Source organism: Oncorhynchus masou, chromosome 32 (assembly GCF_036934945.1).
Source record: "Oncorhynchus masou masou isolate Uvic2021 chromosome 32, UVic_Omas_1.1, whole genome shotgun sequence".
Lineage (NCBI taxonomy): Eukaryota > Metazoa > Chordata > Actinopteri > Salmoniformes > Salmonidae > Oncorhynchus > Oncorhynchus masou.
Window position 1 is genome coordinate 46,466,876 of NC_088243.1, and position 22,141 is coordinate 46,489,016.

Genomic DNA, 22,141 nt, shown 5'->3' on the forward strand with positions numbered 1-22,141 from the left:
GATGCAATTAGAGCCTCTTAAACACTCTCCAAATGCTCTCCGGTGACTCATCCATCTGTGTGTGTGTGTGTGTGTGTGTGTGTGTGTGTGTGTGTGTGTGTGTGTGTGTGTGTGTGTGTGTGTGTGTGTGTGTGTGTGTGTGTGTGTGTGTGTGTGTGTGTGTGTGTGTGAGACTGCCTGCCTCACCCTCTCCTGACCTTTTCCATATATCTCTCTCTCTCTTACTTTCTATCTCTCCTACTTGTTATTTCTCTCTTTCAGCCTCCTCCACTCTTTACTTTTCTCCTTCTGCCTCTTCTAAACCCCTGCCTTTCTTTTTCTTTCTTGATCACTTTCTCCCTCCCTACATTTCTGTCTCTCGTCCGGATAGTACTCAAAAGAAAAACTCTGGTGTGTGTGTGTGTGTGTGTGTGTGTGTGTGTGTGCGCATGCATGCATGCATGCGTACATAAACACACGAAAGTATATCGGAGGATGGAAATTACGACGTTGCGTCGAAAATGGGATCCTATTCCCTATATAGTGCAATACTTTTGACCAATACCCATAGGTAATAGGCCATTTGGAACGCACCCCTAGACTCCCAACACCTCCAGACATGACTCAGATGTTACCACATCTGCCATAACAGATGTGGCTCTAACCTACTCTCGCTCTACAGTACTGCACATCTACTACAGCTGTTCCCCACAACACCTGGAGGGAAAAATGGTAGTGAGCTGACTGATGACTATTAGCTAATGTCTGAGTATTTTAACACCTATGTCTGGCAGTTGCATATCGCTTTGGGTCGAGTCATTGTATTATTATGGTTATGACAGACTGTGACGTTAGCACTGGACTGCACTTCAGGGTTCAATTCAGGAAGTTAATTGAATTCGGTCAATTCGGGAAGTGAAATGTCAATGCCAATTTTCCTATTAGCTCTTCCATACACAATATTGGTATTGGAATTTCATTTTACTTCCTGATTTGATTTGTCTAGGTCCATTAATACCAGTATTTGTTACTATAGTGACCTTGATTTGTGTGAATTAAAATAGAATTGACTCCAACCCTGCTTTACTGGCAAGTGCAGTGGCCACATGTTTGTATGTGCAGTTTCCTGCACTGTAGGTTATTCACCAGCATATCACTGGACTGGGGTTGAACCATCCTTCCTGGTCACGTGGTCGATGTAAATATACACGGACATGTGGTGTCAACACAGATGGCAGATGGGCCTTAAGACCGGGTGGGGGTAAGAGGAAGAGGGTGATAGCGCTGTCTTTACACCTCAACTGGCTGCACCTCTTTAGTTTACACTGCATTAGATACACAGAATCAGAAAAAGAGAGAGAGATAGACAAAGGAAGAGTGACATGAGAGAGTGGGAGGAATAGAGAACAAGTAGCCAGGGTACAGTATTTGAGAGAGAGATTCAGAGAGCGATGAAGTCTAGAAAGAGGAAATACAATAAAGAGAGAGGGGGATAAAGACTGGTAGAGAGAATGAAGAAAAAGTGAGCTGAGAGAGGGATGAGGGTCAATTGAAACTAGCTGTGAAAGTGAAGAGGGCGCAGATATTGAGAGAGCGAGAGGAAAGAGAGGGGTTTATTTGAAATTGTATCATATCAGAAACCTCTTTTCTCTCTTGGAAAGTGGAAGGAAGGTGTGATCTGTATCATCGAAACAGAGGTTGTGTAAGCTGAGTTTGACGTGTTGTCTGCGTGTGTGTACGCGCGTGTGTGACGCACTGTTTCCACTTTTACTCGAAAGAGGCCCAAGCATCCACCTCAGAGCGCCAGGTGGCTAAAGCTCTGCGCATACCCACGCAGCTGCTCACTTACACACGCCCACACAATCACACACACACACAAAACAGGGTTTTATTTCACAGATGCAGGAATACACAATGGCTTTAGCTTAAGTAAAATCTGAGGTAAAATCCGTCACATACAGTTGAAGTCGAAAGTTTACATTAATTTAGGTTGGAGTCATTGAAACTCGTTTTTCAACCACTCCACAAATTTATTGATAACAAACTATAGTTTTGGTAAGTCGGTTAAGACATCTACTTTGTGCATGACACAAGTAATTTTTCCAACAATTGTTTACAGACAGATTGTAATTCACTGTATCACAATTCCAGTGGGTCAGATGTTTACATACACTAAGTTGACTGTGCCTTTAAACAGCTTGTAACATTTCAGAAAATTATGTCATGGCTTTAGAAGCTTCTGATCAGCTAATTGACATAATTTGAGTCAATTGGAGGTGTACCTGTGGATGTATTTCAAGGCCTACATTCAAACACTGTGCCTCTTTGCTTGACATCATGGGAAAATCAAATGAAATCAGCCAAGAACCTAAAAAAAATAATTGTAGACCTCTACAAGTCTGGATCATCCTTGGGAGCAATTTCCAAATGACTGAAGGTACCACGTTCATCTGTACAAACAATAGTATGAAAGTATAAACACCATGGGACCACGCAGCTGTCAGAACAACAGAACAACAGCAAAGGACCTTGTGAAGATGCTGGAGGAAACCGGTACAAAAGTATCTATATCCAGAGTAAAACAAGTCCTATATCGACATAACCTGAAAGGCCGCTCAGCAAGGAAGAAGCCACTGCTCAAAGACCACCATAAAAAAGCCAGACGGTTTGCAACTGCACATGGGGACAAAGATCGTACTTTTTGGAGAAATGTCCTCTGGTCTGATGAAACAAAAATAGAACTGTTTGGCCATAATGACCATCGTTATGTTTGTAAGAAAAAAGTGGAGGCTTGAAATCCGAAATGGGTCTTCCAAATGGACAATGACCCCAAGCATACTTCCAAAGTTGTGGCAAAATGGATTAAGGACAACAAAGTCAAGGTATTGGAGTGGCCATCACAAAGCCCTGACCTCAATCCCATAGAAAATGTAGAACTGAAAAAGCATGTGCGATCAAGGAGGCCTACAAACCTGACTCAGTTACCCCAGCTCTGTCAGGAGAAATGGGCCAAAATTCACCCAACTTATTGTGTGAAGCTTGTGGAAGGCTACCTGAAACATTTGACCCAAGTTAAACAGTTTAAAGGCAATGCTACCAAATCCTAATTGAGTGCATGTAAACTTCTGACCCACTGGGTATGTGATGAAAGAAATAAAAGCTGAAATAAATCATTCTCTCTATTATTATTCTGACATGTCACATTCTTAAAATAACGTGGTGATCCTAACTGACCTAAAACAAGGAATTTTTACTAGGATTAAATGTCAGGAATTGGAAAAACTGAGTTTAAATGTATTTGGCTAAGCCAAGGTGTATGTAAACTTCCGACTTCAACTGTATGTACATCCATACACACATACTTTTCATAGGGCTCATCCGTACATACACAGAATAGCATGATGTTGGATAAAAACATGCAGGGTTAAGCTTCATAAATATTCACTGTGTGAAGAGAGATACAACACATACAGTGCCATGAACATTTTTTGCCACCTTTCTGATTTTCTCTATTTTAGCATATTTTAGACACTGAATGTTATCAGATCTTCAACCTAATACTAGATAAAGGGAACCTGAGTGAATAAATGGCACAACATATTGATACTTTTGTCCTGTATTTAATAAACAAAGTTATGCAAAACCCAATGCCCCTGTGTGAAAAATTAATTGCCCCCTTTAGGCTCCCGAGTGGTGCAGTGGTCTAAGGCACTGCATCTCAGTGCAAGAGGTATCCCTGGTTCAAATCCAGGCTGTATCACATCCGGCCGTCATTGGGAGTCTCATAGGGCGGCACACAATTGGCCCAGCGTCATCCGGGTTTGGCCGGGATAGGCCGTCATTTTAAGTAAGCATTTGTTCTTAACTGACTTAACTGACTTTCCTAGTTAAATAAGAGTTAAATATTTAAATATTTAATTCAACACGCAATAACTGGCCGTGCCGCCTTCTAGCTGCAATGACTATACCCAAATGATTCCTGTAATTGCTGATCAGTCTCTCATATGCATTTGTGGGGTTTCGAGCATTTACAGCTCATTTCAGGTCCTACCACAACATCTCAGTCAGGTTTAGGTTATTCCAACGCTTTAAATGTGTTGCTTTTCAGCATTCTGATGTAGACTTGCTGGTGTGTTTTGTATCATTGTCTTGCTGCATGATCCAGCTGCACTTCAGCTTCATCTCACAGATGGAATGCAGTGTTTTTTTTCTCCCAGACATAACAGGACCCATGTTGTCCAAAAAGGTAACATTTTGAATCATCTGTCCATAGAGATTCTTTCAGGGGTCTTGATGATCATCCAGGTGCTTCTACGTGCTTTTTTGGCAAACTTGAGTTATATTTTTGGACAACGTGTGTCCTGTTGTTTCTGGGAGAAACCAAACACTGCATTCCACAGTAAGAACCTCATACCAATGGTCAAGCATGTTCGCGGTAGTGTGATGGTTTGGGGATTCTTTGCTGCCTCACAACCTGGACGACTTGCCATCATTGAAGGAACCATGAATTCTGCTCTGTATCAGAGCATTTAAAGGAGAGTGTCTGTCCACCTGGTCAGTTTATGTCATGGGAAAGAGCAGGTGTTTTGTACACTCAGTTTATATATATATATATGTATATAATTATATATATATAGCTTTATACTTACTATTTAGTATGCTAAACTCAGATTGACACTGATTGTCACAGGTTAGGACATTTCCCTGCTGGAAATGCTTAACTTGTAGACTGATTGTAAAAGGGAGTTTTTTTGTTGTTGTCTTTTTAGCAAACAGAAAGAAAACATACTGGTTCTCTGACTAGATAACAGACAAAATATGATGTTTCCCAAAAGTCATCAAAATAAGTCTTTACGAGGTTGTAATCTTGTTATCTGAAGTCTTTACAACCAGGAAACCAGTTTCCAATGACCAAATTATGTCATTCTGATTTTGTCGTGTGTGTGGTAAGCTTTTTCTCTACCAACACATTTCCATAAACACTAGCTTTCTCTCATCCCATTTCATCTCACTCAGTCAATGAAATTGTTCAGTTGTTCCAGCACTCTGTAGTGGAGTGGATTGCTCTCTGGTAGCATTTACCTGATATGTACTTTACCAATTAAGTGTGGTCAATTTAGATAGTTTCCTATGTCTTACAGTGAAGACCATTTTCAACCCAGCACCGGCCATTCCAGACCTGGATCCTGAATTCTATAGAGCTTCCGATGTGTTCTGCTGTAACGAATCAGAGGTGAGAAAGATAGACAATATGAAGCAACACACACACACCTAATATATTTCAGCACCTATGTGCCTGAGGCGCTGTAGTTAAAAAACAAGCCTAGCCCCCCTTACTTCCCTCTTTCACAACCATTTGATTGTATTCTCAGGGTTACGGCCCTGTACATCAATAGCATAGCAGCTGCCTCAGAAGTAAGTAACCCCTTCTGGCTTGAATAGAAAAGATTATTCCCTCCCTCCCTCTATTTACGGTAAAGGGTGTTATGGATCCACCTTAGCCTCACACCTCCACTGTCAGAGATGACAGATGGGGATTGGGATTGATGGGAAACATAGTTAGAAACAACAACAGGGCAGATATGTTAAAAGAGTGAGCCAGATTCACTCCTGGGGTAACACAGAGGTGAGTTTGCCCAGAAATGTCTCTTAGAGACTTTGATGTGGTCGGAGGCAGGGGGGCTTTCCAGGTGGGGACTTGAAAGCGAGAGTTGAAGATGGAGCCGACCGTCTGTCTTTTTCTCTTGTAAGTTTGAGTATAACACACACACACACTCGTTGCTTTCACCCTCTCACCACTGCTCATATTTCAGTCAAGGCAATGAAATGTTTCACCCCCCAGAACACGCAAATGCACCCAAACACACGGATCCTCTGGGCTTCTCCGATGAGTAAGAAGACAGACAACTCTTTTTCTTATTTGGTAGCTGACCAGAACAGGGTGGCACCAGGGACTATGAGCAACGATAATATACTGTGGGTAGTTTATTTTTCAACTCTCAAGGTATTGTTGGCTTGGAAGCTTTATAGAGGATGAATTGAAAGCCTCTGTTTGTGTTTGGTGTCCTGACCCCCCACAGAGAAGTGAGCTAGCTGAGATCATTGTCTGGGCAGGTGTGGAGGGTTGACAGACAAGATGGACACCCACTCCTCATCTTAAACCCGTACCTTTTTGTGTGTGTAGTCTCCCAGTGCCATGCAGAACCTAGAGGGGGGCTGAAGGATGTCAAAGTGCAGGCACTATTTGATCCACAGCTCACATAGAATGTTGACGTGTTTATAGTGATGGGACTCCATTATGGACCTCACACTGACTAGCTGCTATATAAATCAAATTGTATTTGACACATGCTTGGTAACCAACAGGTGTAGACTAACAGTGAAATGGTTACTTACGGGCCCGTTTTAATTATTTTAAACAATGCAGAGATAGAATACTAGAAACACCAGTAATAGAGTTGCTGGATGGGTAGGGGAGAGTCAGGTAAGTCGCGCCAAAGGGTTTGTTGAGCCACGCCTTGTTTCTAAGAAATTATACACAAATGCGTCCCTATTCTTACCCGGTCCATATGCTCAATTAACCCCATTACCAAGACAAGTTGTGACAAGAGAGCCCCTTTTTTGACAGGCTTTGTTTTCAAAATTAAAAAGCCCATAAATACAATTGTTTCCGGAAAATTGTCCAAGAGAAGAAAACAAATCCATTGCAAATTAATGCTTTTTATTTATTGATGGAAATACCAGTTGATGTGCTCCAACTCATAAGAGACTTCAGCTAAGTGTACTGGGCAAAATTGGTGATGATTGTGTTGATTATCCCTGTTTCCAGTGTTCCCGCCGAAAGGGGATTCGTCTCCAAAACAGAGTAAAGACGGCCCCAAGATCGAGCCTTCTTGAGGACAAAAGTAACAGGGCTGATCTGTGTTCTTCAGGCCCAGTCCTAGCGATTCTTCTGCCCCCCCTGTGTCCTGTATAGTATAAAGATTTGGAATGGATTGATAGACTAGACTAGAATAATGATGTGTATGATGTGCAATTGATGTATTTCCATTGAGCTTATACAGTAGCACTTGGAAACAAAACATTGTTGACAAGTTTTCATATCAGAGTTACAATGTTGCAATCACTAGGCAGCAAACTGCATATACAGTGGCAAGAAAAAATATGTGAACCCTTTTGGAAATACCTGGATTTCTGCATAAATTGGTCATAACATTTGATCTGGTCATCTAAGTCACAACAATAGACAAACAGTCTGCTTAAACTAATAACACACAAACAATTATACGTTTTCATGTCTTTATTGAACACACCGTGTAAACATTCACAGTGCAGGGGGGGAAAGTATTTGAGCCCTTGGATTTAATAACTGGTTGACCCTCCTTTGGCAGCAATCGCCTCAACCAAACGCTTTCCGTAGTTGCGGATCAGACCTGCACAATGGTCAGAAGGAATTTTGGACCATTCCTCTTTACAAAACTGTTTCAATTTCAGCAATATTCGGACTGATGAATATCAAGGCTTTTAGAGATACTTTTGTAACCCTTTCCAGCTTTATGCAAGTCAACCATTCTTAATTTTAGATCTTCTGTGATCTATTTTGTCTGAGGCATGGTTCATATCAGGTAATGCTTCTTGTGAATAGCAAACTCAAATGTTGTGCGTTTTTTTTTATAGGGCAAGGCAGCTCTAACCAAAATCTCCAATCTCGTCTCATTGATTGGACTGCAGGTTAGTTGACTCCTGACTCCAATTAGCTTTTGGAGAAGTCATTAGCCTAGGGGTTCACATACGTTTTCCAACCTACACTGTTAATGTTTAAATTATGTATCCAATATAGACAAGAAAAATACAATAATTTGTGTGTTATTAGTTTAAGCACACTGTTTGTCTATTGTTGTGAGATAGATGAAGATCAGTTCAAATTTGATGACCAATTTATGCAGAAATCCAGGTAATTCCAAAGGGTTCACATACTTGTTCTTGCCACTGTAGTAGGAAACAGAGTTTTTATCAACAAGCCACATATATTACACATGACGAGTCAACCCCAAGAAAATTCAAATTACAATAAACAACATTTATTAACATCATTCGGTATAACTGTAAAAAGTTTGATATCATTTGAGCTTTTGAAACAAGTGCTTTCATAAATGCATGGTGCGGGCCTCGTTTCACAGGAGCATCTTAAAATAAGGAACCAGACTTAACAAATTTCATTTATTTACGGATCGAATTTTATTGTCCAACATCAGTTTTATAATTTCTTCATTTTGTGGCCGTCCCGAGTTTCCTCTTTCCACCTCTGTGGTGCTGAATCGCAGCAGGAGTGGGGCGGGGCAGCCCGGTCATGGCAAGTTGGGATCCAGCCTTTTTTTTTAACTCAACCTTTTCCTAACCTTAACTAACTTCTCCTAACCCGTAAGTTAATTATTCTAACCTGCTGCGTAAATTCTCCTAATCCGTTACGAAAAGTCAAATCTGTTGTTAATTTGACAAAAGCTGGATCCCGGCCCTGGGGTTCGTAGTCAGCCATGTTTTGTTATTTATTAGGCCTAATTAAAATGTTCATGCCTAGGCTAAATTAAAGAGGCCTAGATTGTATTTGAAAACAGCAGTGTTTTGTTATTTATTAATTAATTCACATTTTCATAGAAGTAGCGTATAGGACAGGTCATTATACTAATATAAGTTGTGTTTTATTACTTTTTAGGCGACTTGTTATTCTAGGCTAAATGTTTTTTCCTTTCTTTTAAATTATATTCATTTATGATTAATAGCAGAGATGAAACGCAACGCGCAATGTTTTGCCTTTCAATAAAAGATATCATGTTGGTATAAGAACAGTGTTCTAATTTATTTTATTACAACTTCACAGACTAATTTCTATTTTGCACTTGTAACATAAAAGTAACATAGAAAAATCCCCATAAAATTATGTCAATTCAAGCTAGAGATATCAGCTGCGTCCTATCACATGCACCTGTTAACGGTTGTTAAGACACTAACAGCTTACAGACGGTAGGCAATTAAGGTCGCAGTTATGAAAGCTTAGGATACTAAAGAGGCCTTTCTACTGACTGTGAGATGCCTAAGACAGCGCTACAGGGAGACAGGACGGACAGCTGATCATCCTCGCAGTGGCAGACCACATGTAACAACACCTGCACAGGATCGGTACATCCGAACATCACACCTGCGGTACAGATTCAGGATGGCAACAACAACTGCCCTAGTTACGCCAGGAACGCATAATCCCTCCATCAGTGCTCAGACTGTCCGCAATAGGCTGAGAGAGGCTGGACTGAGGGCTTGTAGGCGTGTTGTAAGGCAGGTCCTCAACAGATATCACCGGAAACAATGTCGCATATGGGCACAAACCCACCGTCGCTGGACCAGACAGAACTGGCAAAAAGGGCTCTTCACTGACGAGTCGCAGTTTTGTCTCACCGGGGTTGATGGTCGGATTCGTGTTTATCATCGAAGGAATGAGCAAGGCGTCCAGTCCAGCTTCATGGCAGGAGCCTTCCTCTTCGCCGGTGCCCAGTCCAGGCACGACGTCCAGTCCAGCTCCAAGGCCGGAGCCTTTCTCTGCACCGAAGCCCAGTCCAGTGATGGCATCCAGTCCTGCTCCATGGCCTTCTTCTGTGCCGATGCCCAGTCCAGGTACGGCATCCAGTCCCGCTCCATGGCAGGAACCTTCCTCTGCGCCGATGTCCAGTCCAGGCATGGTGTCTAGTCCCGCTCCAAGGCCAGAGCCTTCCTCTGCACCGGTGCTCAGTCCAGGCACGGCGGGTAACTCAGCTCCATGGCCGGAGCCTTCCTCTGTGCCGGTGCCCAGTCCAGGCATGGTGTCCAGTCCCGCTCCAAGGCCGGAGCCTTCCTCTGTGCCGGTGCCCGGTCCAGGCACGACGTCCAGCCCCACTCCAAGACCGGAGCCTTCCTCTGTGCCGGTGCCTGGTCCAGGCACGACGTCCAGTCCCACTCCAAGACCGGAGCCTTCCTCTGTGCCGGTGCCCGGTCCAGGCACAATGTCCAGTCCCACTCCAAGGCCGGAGCCTTCCTCGGCGCCGGTGCCCGGTCCAGGCACGGCGTCCAGTCCCGCTCCATGGCAGGAGCCTTCCTCTGTGCCGATGTCCAGTCCAGGCACAACGTCCAGCCCCGCTCCAAGACCAGAGCCTTCCTCTGCACCGGTGCCCGGTCCAGGCAGGATGTCCAGTCCCACTCCAAGGCCGGAGCCTTCCTCTGCGCCGGTGCCCGCTCCAGGCACGACGTCCAGTCCAGCTCCAAGGCCGGAGCCATCCTCGGCGCCGGTGCCCGGTCCAGGCACGGCGTCCAGTCCCGCTCCATGGCCGGAGCCTTCCTCTGCGCCGGTGCCCAGTCCAGGCATGGCGGGCAACTCAGCTCCATGGCTGGAGCCTCCTCGGCGCCGGTGCCCAGTCTGGGTGCGGCGTTCAACCCAGCTCCATGGTCGGGGCCCTCCTCTGCGCCGAGGTCCAGTCTGGGCACGGCCACCGACGCTAGATGCCCACCAGGACCCTCCCCTATAGAGTCAGGTTTTCCTCTGCGCCGGCGCCTTGTCCAGGCACGACGTCCAGTCCCACTCCAAGGCCGGAGCCTTCCTCGGCGCCGGTGCCCGGTCCAGGCACGGCGTCCAGTCCCGCTCCATGGCAGGAGCCTTCCTCTGCGCCGAGGCCCAGTCTGGGCATGGCCAACGACGCTAGATGCCTACCAGGACCCTCCCCTATAGAGTCAAGTTTTGCGGCCGGAGTCCGAACCTTAAGGGGGGGGGGTACTGTCACGCCCTGACCATAGAGAGCCTTTTTATTCTCTATTTTGGTTAGATCGGGGTGTGACTCGGGTGGGTAATCTAGGTTGTTTTATGTCTATGTTGGCCTGGTATGGTTCCCAATCAGAAGCAGCTGTTTAGCGTTGTCTCTGATTGGGGATCATATTTAGGCAGCCATTTCCCCACTGGGTTTTTGTTTTGTTGTGCGGTTCACTATTAATAAATATTTATACATTTTAAATCAAATATTGAAATGATCCATGGTATGACGATCTTAAACAATTCCATATATTAGCTTACCCCCCAATAGATGTAAAACTGAACTAATAGGGATTTATAAAGTGATTTTGCAAAGTGCCTCCATTGTAAGAACTCAACTTACCCCTCACCAATGTGCTGCACCCTCCTGGGCGATGCACACCCACACACTCAACATACATAGATTTTCACTTTGAGGTGGGCCAGTAGTCTGAAGGTTGCTGGCTCAAATCCCAGACTACACAATCTCTAACACACCTCCCTGGTGGTCTCCACAGGCAGAGCTGCTGACGGGGGTGGCCGTGGCGAGTATAGAGGATGCTGGCCGGGCCGGTGAGGAGCTGCTGAGGCGAGGCTGCAGCTCGGTCATCATCACCCTGGGCTCCCGGGGCTGCGTTGTGCTGTCGGCACAGGAGCCCTCGTCCCCATCACACCACGTCCCCACCAAGCCGGTGACAACAGTGGATACCACGGTAAGAATATCCCTAGGGTCTTAATATCACAGTTTCTCAAGCCTGCATGTCAAAGTGTAGGCATATTGGCTATAGTTAAATGAGGGAGTCGTCAGAAAATGTAGCTAAACTTTAATGAGACTTATTTATACGAAACAAAAATATAAACGCAACATAGGGTCATAGGGTCCTGTGTGGCTCAGTCGGTAGAGCATGGCGCTTGCAACGCCAAGCGTCGTGGGTTCGATTCCCGGTAGGGCCACCCATATGTAGTGGCCCCAGCCGAGTTGTAAGTCGCTTTGGACAAAAGCGTCTGCTAAATGGGATATATTATTATTATTATATAACATGTGATGTGTTGGTCCCATGTTTCATGAGCTGAAATAAAAGATCCCAGACATTTTCCATATACACAAAAAGCTCTTCTCTAAAATGTTGTGCACAAATTTTTTAGTAAGCTCCTTTGCCAAAGTAATCCATTCACCTGACAGATGTGGCATATCAAGAAGCTGATTAAACAGCATGATCATTACACAGGTGCTATAAAAGTCCACTCTAAAATGTGCAGTTTTCTCACAAAAGTTCGGAGGACTCATGGCTCTTGACCTTCGCCTCCCGAGTCCGTATGGGAGTTGCAGCAATGGGACAAGACTGTAACTAACAATTGGATACCACGAAATTGGGGAGAACAAAGGCTAAGAAAATACATATTACATTTTTTGCTGTTTGTATCCCCCCCCCCTTCACTTCAAAGAGGAAGGCATCCGATCAGCCAACATCAGTGCAGCAGAAAAGAGAACAATCTGAGAATGAGTACCGTAGGTGTTTCCAAACTTTTGACTGGTACTGTGTAATATATACCTTGCTGTTCAAAAGTTTGGGGTCACTTAGAAATGTCCTTGTTTTGGAAAGAAAAACATTTTTTTTGTCCATTAAGATAACATCAAATTAATCAGAAATACAGTTTGTTTCACAATAAAAAATATGTAGCATCTTCAAAGTGGTAGGCATGTTGTGTAACTCAAATGATACAAACCCCCCAAAAATCCATTTTAATTCCAGGTTGTTAGGCAACAAAATAGGAAAAATGCCAGGGAGGGTGAATACTTTTGCAAGGCACTGTATTTTTCCCCGTCTCAACTACTCAACTAAATAGGGATGTATGTCCCTATGCAAAATGAAAATTGTTTTGTCATCCAGCTCTTCTTAGAAAAAGGAATCATCAGGAACAGCCATTGTAGCTAATTATTTAGCCAACTAGGGTAGGCAGTGAGTACACTGTAACAGCTCCTGTGATCCTGTAAACTAGTACCTCCACCATTTTGAAAAGCCTGCCTTCGAGGGTAGGAACAAGGAAGTATGGCTCCTGTCAGGCTGTAATCTTCACAAAGCCAGGTAAAATTAGTCAACCTAGATATCCTGCAATGTCCTGGCAGATATGAATATCGTTGAGAAAAGTTCAATGGCTCTATTGAACAAGAACAACCATATCTTCACGCTGCTAGCGGGAATGTGCAATCGGAAAAACACAAAGGATACAACTGTAATGTCCGTCGTTAAATGAAGACCAAGGTGCAGCGTGGTAGGCGTACATTTTCTTTTAATTATAAATATTCCACCAAAAACAATAAACAACTCAACGAACGTAAAGCTAAGAGTGCAAACACATGCAACAACATGATCCCACAACTGAAGGTGAGAAAAAGGGCTGGGGGCTCCGGACTGGGGAACGTCACTGCAGGCTCCTTGCCATAGACCATCAATACAGGCTCCGGGCCATGGATCATCACTGGAGGCTTCGTGCCATCGATTACCACTACAGGCTCCGGGCCATGGATCATCACTGGAGGCTTTGTGCCATGGATCATCACTGGAGGCTCCGGGCCATGGATCATCACTGGAGGCTTCGTGCCATGGATCATCACTACAGGCTCCGGGCCATGGATCATCACTGGAGGCTTCGTACGTGTAGCCGGAACAGGTCTCACCGGACTGAGGAGACGTACTGGAAGCCTGGTGCGGGGAGCAGCCACAACGCGTCCTGACTGGATACCCATTTTAGCTCGATGAGTGTGGAGAGCTGGCACGGGACTCACTGGGCTATGAAGGCGCACTGGAGGCATAGTGCGTAGAGCCGGTGCAGGATATGCTGGGCCGTGGAGGCGCGCTGGAGGTCTGGAGCGTAGAGCTGGCACAACGCGTTGTGGCTAAATCCCCCCTGTAGCACGGCAAGTGCGGGGAGCTGGCACAGGCCGTACTGGGTTGTGCTGGCAAACTGGGGATACCGTGCGTAGAGCTGGCGCAGGATATCCTGGGCCGAAGAGACGCACCGGAGGCCAGGAGCGCTGAGCAGGCACAATCCGTCCTGGCTGAATGCCCACTCTAGCACGGCAACTGCAAAGGATCTTACACAGAGCGCACCGGGATGTGGATGCGCACTGAAGGCATGGTGCACAGAACCGGATAACACGGTGCTTGACCGGTCACTCGCTCCCCACGGTAAGCATGGGGAGTTGGCTCAGGTCTAAACCCTGACTCCGCCAATCTCCCCGTGTGTCCCCCCCATATTTTTGGGGGGCTGCCTCTCGTGCTTGCTTCGTTGAGCTAACTCCTCGTATCATCGCCCTTCCACTTTCGCTGCCTCTATCTCCTCCTTCGGACGGCGATACTCCCCAGCCCTTGTCCATGGTCCTGCTCCCTCTAGGATTTCCTCCCAGGTCCAGTCCTCCTGATCACGCTGCTTGGTCCGTTGGTGGTGGGATCTTCTGTAACATCCGTCGTTAAATGAAGACCAAGGTGCAGCGTGGTAGGCGTACATTTTCTTTAATTTTAAATGTTCCACCAAAAAACAATAAACAACTCAACGAAAGTAAAGCTAGGAGTGCAACACATGCAACACACAAAGACAAGATCCCACAACTCAAGGTGGGAAAAAGGGCTGCTTAATTATGATCCCCAATCAGAGACAACGATAGACAGCTGCCTCTGATTGGGAACCATACTCGGCCACCAAAGAAATATAAACATAGATATCCCACCCTAGTCACACCCTGACCTACCAAATAGAGAATTTAAAGGATCTCTAAGGTCAGGGCGTGGCAACAACAATTGCTACAAAACATGGCTCCATTCATTTTTATATCAGACAGCCGGCTCAATCAACCAGTGACGTCATTGGTAGCGCAAAAATTTATAAATACAGCTATAGTGCATAATTATGTCTGAAACCCCCTTTCATCATTCATAATTATGTCTGAAACACCCTCTCATCATTCATAATTATGTAGGGAGACCTGAAAAACATCCCAAATAGTGTCTAGCGGTGAAGTTTACATTTAATATGCCATTGAAACCAGCATTTGTATCATATTCTATTGGTTTTCAAATCAACTTTTTTTTGTCCAGCAGCCAAAGGCATAATCATTAACATACACTTTAAGTAACCCATGTTAGTTGATGCATCTTTAGATCGCCCTTCTTTCTTAACTTCTAACAGATATTTTCACCTGTCAAATGAAACCACTCACCGCGTGCGGTTCACTTTTGAGAATGGTGTTTTCCGCAAATTGCATTTTGGAACATTCCTGCGTACCCTACAGCCATGTGCGTATTGTTGAGCTTATAATATGAAGAAGTAAAACATTATAAACATTTTAAGCTATACATTTTGATCTGTTGCATTAATGTTCAGTGGTTGTATGAATTTGGGATCTGTCACCCCAGAACTGTCCCAGAACCTTACGACATGTTTTATCATCCCAGAGATAACCATAATTTCAATCCCGGGGGGGAATTATTTAATAAAGAAGTCAATAAGCATAGTGTAAACAACTCTATGAGGCCATAAGCCAAGAGGAAAATGCTCACCCAGAAGCAGCACTCTTTGTGGCCGGGGACATTAATGCAGGCAAACTTAAATCAGTTTTACCAATTTTTTTACCAGCATGTCACATGTGCAACCAGAGAAAAACAAATCCTAGACCACCTTTACTCCACACACAGAGATGCATACAAAGCTCTCCCCCGCTCTCCATTTGGCAAATCTGACCATAATTCCATCCTCCTGATTCTTGCTTACAAGCAAAAACTAAAGCAGGAAGTACCAGTGACTCACTCAATACGGAAGTGGTCAAATTACGTGGATGCTACACTACAGGACTGTTCTAATAACACAGACTGGAACATGTTCCGGGATTCATCCAATGGCATTGAGGAGTACACCACCTCAGTCATCGGCTTCATCAATAAGTGCATCGACGACGTCGTCCCCACCATGACTGTACGTACATATCCCAACCTGAAGCCATGGAGCTAAAGGCTAGAGCTGCCATTTTCATGGAGTGGGAGACTAATCCGGGCACTTATAAGAAATCCTGCTATGCCCTCAGACTAACCAACAATCCTGTATTGACGCTTTGCTTGTTTAAGATTGAATCCTACTACAACGGCTTTGACGCTCGTCGGATGTGGCAGGGCTTGAAAACATTTACGATCTACAAAGGGAAACCCAGACGCAAGCTGCCCAGTGACGTGAGCCTACCAGATGAGCTAAATGCCTTTTATGTTTGCTTCGAGGCAAGTAACACTGAAGCATGCACGAGAGCACCAGCTATTCTGGATGACTGTGTGATATCGCTCTCGGTAGCCGATGTGAACAAAACCTTTAAACAGGTCAACATTCACAAAGCCGCTGGGCCAGACGGATTACCAGGACGTGTACTCAAAGCATGTGTGGACCAACTGGCAAGTGTCTTCACTGACATTTTCAACCTCTCCCTGACCGGGTCTGTAATACCTACATGTTTCGAGCAGACCACCATAGTCCCCGTGCCCAAGGAAGCGAAGGTAACCTGTCTAAATGATTACTGCCCTGTGGCATTCATGTCGGTAGCCATGAAGTGCTTTGAAAGGCTAGTCATGGATCACATCAACAGCATCCTCCCGGACACCCTAGACCCACTCCAATTCGCATACCGCCCCAACAGATCCACAGATGATGCAATCTCAATCGCACTCCATACTGCCCTTTCTCACCTGGACAAAAGAAACATCTATGTGAGAATGCTGTTCATTGACTACAGCTCAGCGTTCAACACCATAGTGCCCACGAAGCTCATCACTAAGCTAAGGACTCTGGGACTAAACACCTCCCTCTGCAACTGGATCCTGGACTTCATGATGGGTCGCCCCCTGGTGGTAAGAGTAGGCAGCAACAGGTCTGCCACACTGATCCTCAACACTGAGGCCCCTCAGGGGTGTGTACTTAGTCCCCTCCTGTATTCCCTGTTCACCCACAACTGTGTGGCCAAACACGACTCCAACACCATCATTTAAGTTTGCTGACGACACAAAAGTGGTAGTCCTGATCGCCGACAATGATGAGACGGCCTATAGGGAGGAGGTCAGAGACCTGGCAGTATGGTGACCGGACAACAACCTCTCCCTCAATGTGAGCAAGACTAAGAAGCTGATCGTGGACTACAGGAAAAGGCGGGCCGGGCCGAACAGTCCCCCATTAACATCGACGGGGCTGTAGTGGAGTTGGTCGAGAGTTTCAAGTTCCTCGGTGTCCACATCGCCAACGAACTATCATAGTCCAAACATACCGAGATAGTCGTGAAGAGGGTATGACAAAACCTTTTCCCCCTTAGGAGACTGAAAAGATTTGTCATGGGTCCCCAGTTCCTCAAAGGGTTCTATAGCTGCACCATTGAGAACTGCACCGGTTGCATCACCGCCTAGTATAGCAACTGCTCGGCATCTGAATGTAAAGCGCTACAGAGGGTAGTGCGAACGGCCCAGTACATCAATGGGGCCAAGCTTTCCAGGACCTATATAATAGGTGGTGTCAGAGGAAAGCCCATAAAATTGTCAGAGACTCCAGTCACCCAAGTTATAGACTTTTTTTTCTCCACTACCGCACGGCAAGCGGTACTGGAGCGCCAAGTCTAGGACCAAAATGCTCCTTAAACAGCTTCTACACCCAAGCCATAAGACTGCTGAACAATTTACATTGACCCCCACCACCCCCTCCCTTTTGTACACTGCTGCTACTTGCTGTTTATTATCTATGCATAGTCACTTCACCCCCACCTACATGTACAAATTACCTCAACTAACCTGTACCCCTGCACACTGATTCGGTACCGGTGTCCCCTGCATATAACCTCGTTATTGTTATTCTTATTGTGTTACTTTTTTATTATTTTTATTTTAGTCTACTTGGTAAATATTTTCTTCTTCTTGAACTGCACTGTTGGTTAAGGGCTTGTAAGTAAGCATTTCACAGTAAAGTCTACACTTGTTGTATTCGGCGCATGTGACAAATACAGTTTGATTTGTCTTATTCTCTATGGTAAAAAAAAAAGTGATTTATTTTGAAAAGTGGTTCCTTGCATCATACAATGATGTAAAAATGATGTTACAGACAAGTGACTGGATATGTGACTTGAGCTTTTGGACAAGTAAAACAATCAGACCTACTTGTCTGAAGTGGCTAAAAAAGTAAATGTCAAACCCTGCACATTATTTTCCATGATCTAACAACTGATTCCTCGACATAGCCATAAAAGAAAAGCAGATGTTTGCATCACTTTGATGTGGACACTCCCCTTCAACTTCTGGGGGGACACTGAAAAAGATTACGTATGCGCACAATATGTTGTGTACTACTAATCACCATGACTTGATTAAATTAAATTCTCTCGGCCCCAGACCAGCACACGCTGTACGACGTCCCAGAGGTGGAGGCTAATGGCTCGGTAGTTTCTCACCCCAGTAGAGGTTAAAGATTAAACTGGGTTTTATAGGGGATGTGGGGACATTTTGGATTCTCTTCCTGATTTCATCTTGAAAAGGCTTTGCCGTCACGCCTGGCTCGGTGAGACTTTCACACTTCCTGTTCGAGTTTGGGACACAACTGATTTAGAGTTGATGCATTTGTTAGGCTATAGAGAAAAATTGTAATTTTCATTTTGTTTGCATACAACTACAGATGATGCATTTGATAAATTCTACAGAGTGACATTGTTGTGAATTAGAGAGTCCAGCAATTTGCGTGCAGTTGATATTGAGCTGCAAAAGTACAGATGCATTCAAACTACAAGATTATATCTCCTTAAACTGGATGTCTTTTATCTTGTGTTTAATAAGAAACTTTTCCATTTTGAAACTCATTGTTCCTGTTTGGAATCAAAATCCCCCATTAACTGAAGTTAAAACAAGTGAACCCACTGAAGCAGGAGAGTAACAATAGGGAAGTGTTTAGGGCTTCATGACTGTTGGGTTTTTTCTCTCTCCCATTCAACACCTTGCCACGCCCCGAAGTGTCATATTCCTGTCTCAGTGTGTATGTCTGTACTGTAACTTAGTGTGTATGTCTGTACTGTAATCCACCTTATACACTCCCCATTTACAAAACAGTACAATAGATACCAATTTGCTGAAGTCAGTGCAATGTGAGAGTGCTCAGAAGCAATTAGTGTCCTGACTGCGTGTGCACAGATCCCACAAGGTAGCTTTACCGATTCATTAATGTTACCAAAACTATTTGTAATGCAATCTGCCTCAGTGTACCTATAATTAAATGACCCTTTATACTTTTACTGTCCCTAGTAATACACGCAAACACACCAACTCCCCCATTCCCTGGTGGTGCATACAAAATGAACCATAGGTTCCCCTCAGGGCTAACTTAGCTTCCTTCACCCCAAACCCCCTCCCCTCCCTCTGTGACTCACCTCTCAGCCCTGCACCAGTCAGCAGAACACAACACAGCCCAGCCTGTGATCGGGCCTTGGTTTTGGCAGTGCTCCCCCCTACACTTTGATGGCCCCATAAATTCTGGAGTGTTTAACTCTTTTGGATGCCCTAATCCCTCTTCCAGTAAACAATTTATTTTTACTAGCAAAAGAAAAGATTGTTTTCTGAATGGCTAGTCAGTCTCACAGACCTTTGGTGTTTCCTTTTTATTTATTTGATAAAACATTTTTACATGCATGGTAAGGCCTCTTAAAAAAGTATTTGGTTCTTTGATTTTGTTCATTGGCGTTTTTTGCTGAGTGAACACGGTGTAGTGCTTGCGCTCTCAATTTTTTTCACCAGAAGCATGTTTGCTTGGTGTGAATTTGGTGGCTTCGATGCTATGCGTGGGTTGGCGAACTGAGGAAGGAGGCTGGGTCTGAAGCTATGATCTTGCAGGATCAACACTGTCACCACCCAAAAATACACATAAATATTGTTTTATTATACTGCCAGTATCCTTTCCAGTCAGTGCTGAGTTCAAAGTAGCATACAATTCTAGCTTCTCCTGGTTGCTACCCCAGTTCTTTCATCATCCACTGAACCACAACACCCTCCCCCCCTCCTCTTCCACGAGCAACACATTGTACGTGGCAAGGCTTTAGAGGCGGAGTCAGGTCAGCTGCAAAGCTGGACTGGTAACAAAGCAAAATTCACTCTTCCCTCCCGTCTTCCCCTAAAGTTTTCCTTCTTTCTTAAATTGAATGCAGGCATTCCTACTTTCACAGAGGCTGCGCTGTTAGTGTGGACGATTGGATGATGCTGGCGCACACAAGCCTGCGGTTTCTGTCTCTCACGCACACACACACAGTGGCCACCCCTTTGGCCTGTGCTTTTCCTGTACTGTGGGGTTGGTGTGATGGTGGGGGTAGTTGCCAGACCAGACAAAACAGCTCAGAGTGGGTCTGGACAATCCATATCATCCTGACTTCCTTCCTATGAGAGGAGACAGATGACCACACACAGGCTTGTTCCTGGAAGCGGTAGGTAGGGGAATACCCCAGTATTCTTCACCTCTTCCGAACCCTGACCACCGCGTAGTTAGTCACTGCGAAGCTGGCGCAACAAAGGGAGGCCCCCATGAAGTCCTTATTGGACTGCACATGCCAGTGGTTAGTTACCACCTCTATGCCATGCAATCCAAGCTATCCTCTTCTTCTGAATCTGTGTACATTTATCACACTGGTGAAATGAAGAAGAAAATGACAAGACTTAATCTATTCAATTTACTGTGCTTTTGATCTGGTCATTATTTTCCGATACTTCCGCAGAGCAACTGTCATCATTCTTTCCCGGAAGCTTGGGGTCCAGTAACAGTTTGAGTCAGCACTGGCCACGGAGTTCTTTACTCTCTCTAGGGGGTCCTTATTGATGAGGGTCCCAGGCTGGGGATTACTGTTTCCCCATCCGTCACGCCCGTATGGGAGACTAGATTACAGGAAATACAGTCATTGTGATGCACAATGTCAGATTCTTTGTATCCCCTTTTTAAGACTAAGTTTAGGGCAGGGATCCGTTTTGAAAGAAAGGAGACTAATGAAGAGCACCACGAAGGAAGTTGGATATGCAGATCTGTTTTGATTTCAAAAAAGCATTTGAATGTTGACAAAAAAATAACATGCCACAACATGCATCTTCACTCATAGACCACAGTTGTTTATGCTGATGTTAGATTGCTCATGCCGCACCTTACTTCAAACTTTTACGACTCTAGCAATGCTGAGAACCAGCCAAGGGATAAAGGTCACCGTGTAGCGGACGGAGCTAACCGTGAGAGAGCATCAGTACTCGTCCACGGCTACCGCTTCTGTCGTTTGACTGACAGGCTTTCCAATCTAACCTTCACCAAAGTGTGTCGAGGGCAGCCGCAGCGAGGCTGAGGGGGGCTGAGGTTGTCAGCTCCAGTGAGCGTCACGTGGGGATGCGACGCTGTCACATGTCAGTCTCAGGCATTGCTTTCAACACAAGACGAGAGGACAGTGACTCGGCATGGGGAGCATTGGAACGTGGTGGACAGAGACGATCAGACTGGAAGACTTGAGTTGTTATCCTGTGTCACTCCAGTTACACTCTTTAGAAATGATAAAAACATTGAGGATCAGTTCTCAGTATGTGTATCCAGTAGTTTACATGTTCATAATTTCTGTTGATTATAATGAAAATGGCCTGATTCTGTGGTGGAAAAAGAATAAGAATGCCAACTTGAAATAGAAATTTGTAAATGATCGCAAATGTTCTGGCAACTTGGCTGATAATGTGATACCTTCTTTTCTCTCAAATGTCTTTGGTATGTTATTTGTCTCTTCATGCCAACCTCATTGAGTTTGGGTGTGGACAGGGTGTAGTCATTGTCTCACCAGAACTGTGAACTGGAAACTTGTCAAAGTGGGACCGTACATTTCCACATGGTAAGCACAACCCAAACCAACGACCAGACAGGAGACAAACATACAGTGCTTTCGGAAAGTATTCAGACACCTTAACTTTTTCTACTTTTTATTACGTTAGTCTTATTCTAAAATGGATGAAAAAATATATATAATCCTCATCAATCTACACACAATACCCCATAATGAAAAAGCAAAAACCGATGTAGAAATGTTAGCAAATTTCTTACAAATAAGAAACAGATACCTTATTTACATAACTATTCAGACCCTTTGCTATGAGACTTGATATTGAGCTCGGGTGCATCCTGTTTCCATTAATCATCCTTGAGATGTTTCTACAACTCGATTGGAGTCCACCAGTGGTAAATGCAATTGATTGGACATGATGATCGAAAGGCACACACCTGTATATATAAGGTCCCACAGTTGACAGAGCATGTCAGAGCAAAAACCAAGCCATGAGGCCGAAGGAA

At 44.7% G+C, this 22,141-nt stretch overlaps 1 protein-coding gene across 1 annotated transcript in view; it reads left to right on the forward strand.

Moving 5' to 3' along the window:
- rbks (ribokinase) overlaps window positions 1-22,141 on the forward strand; it is a 67,640-nt gene that overhangs the window by 41,981 nt on the left and 3,518 nt on the right. Inside the window, exons 7-8 of the mRNA XM_064954262.1 lie at window positions 5,121-5,212; window positions 11,305-11,499. Coding sequence (XP_064810334.1) covers window positions 5,121-5,212; window positions 11,305-11,499 — 287 coding nt within the window. The remainder of the gene's footprint in view (window positions 1-5,120; window positions 5,213-11,304; window positions 11,500-22,141) is intronic.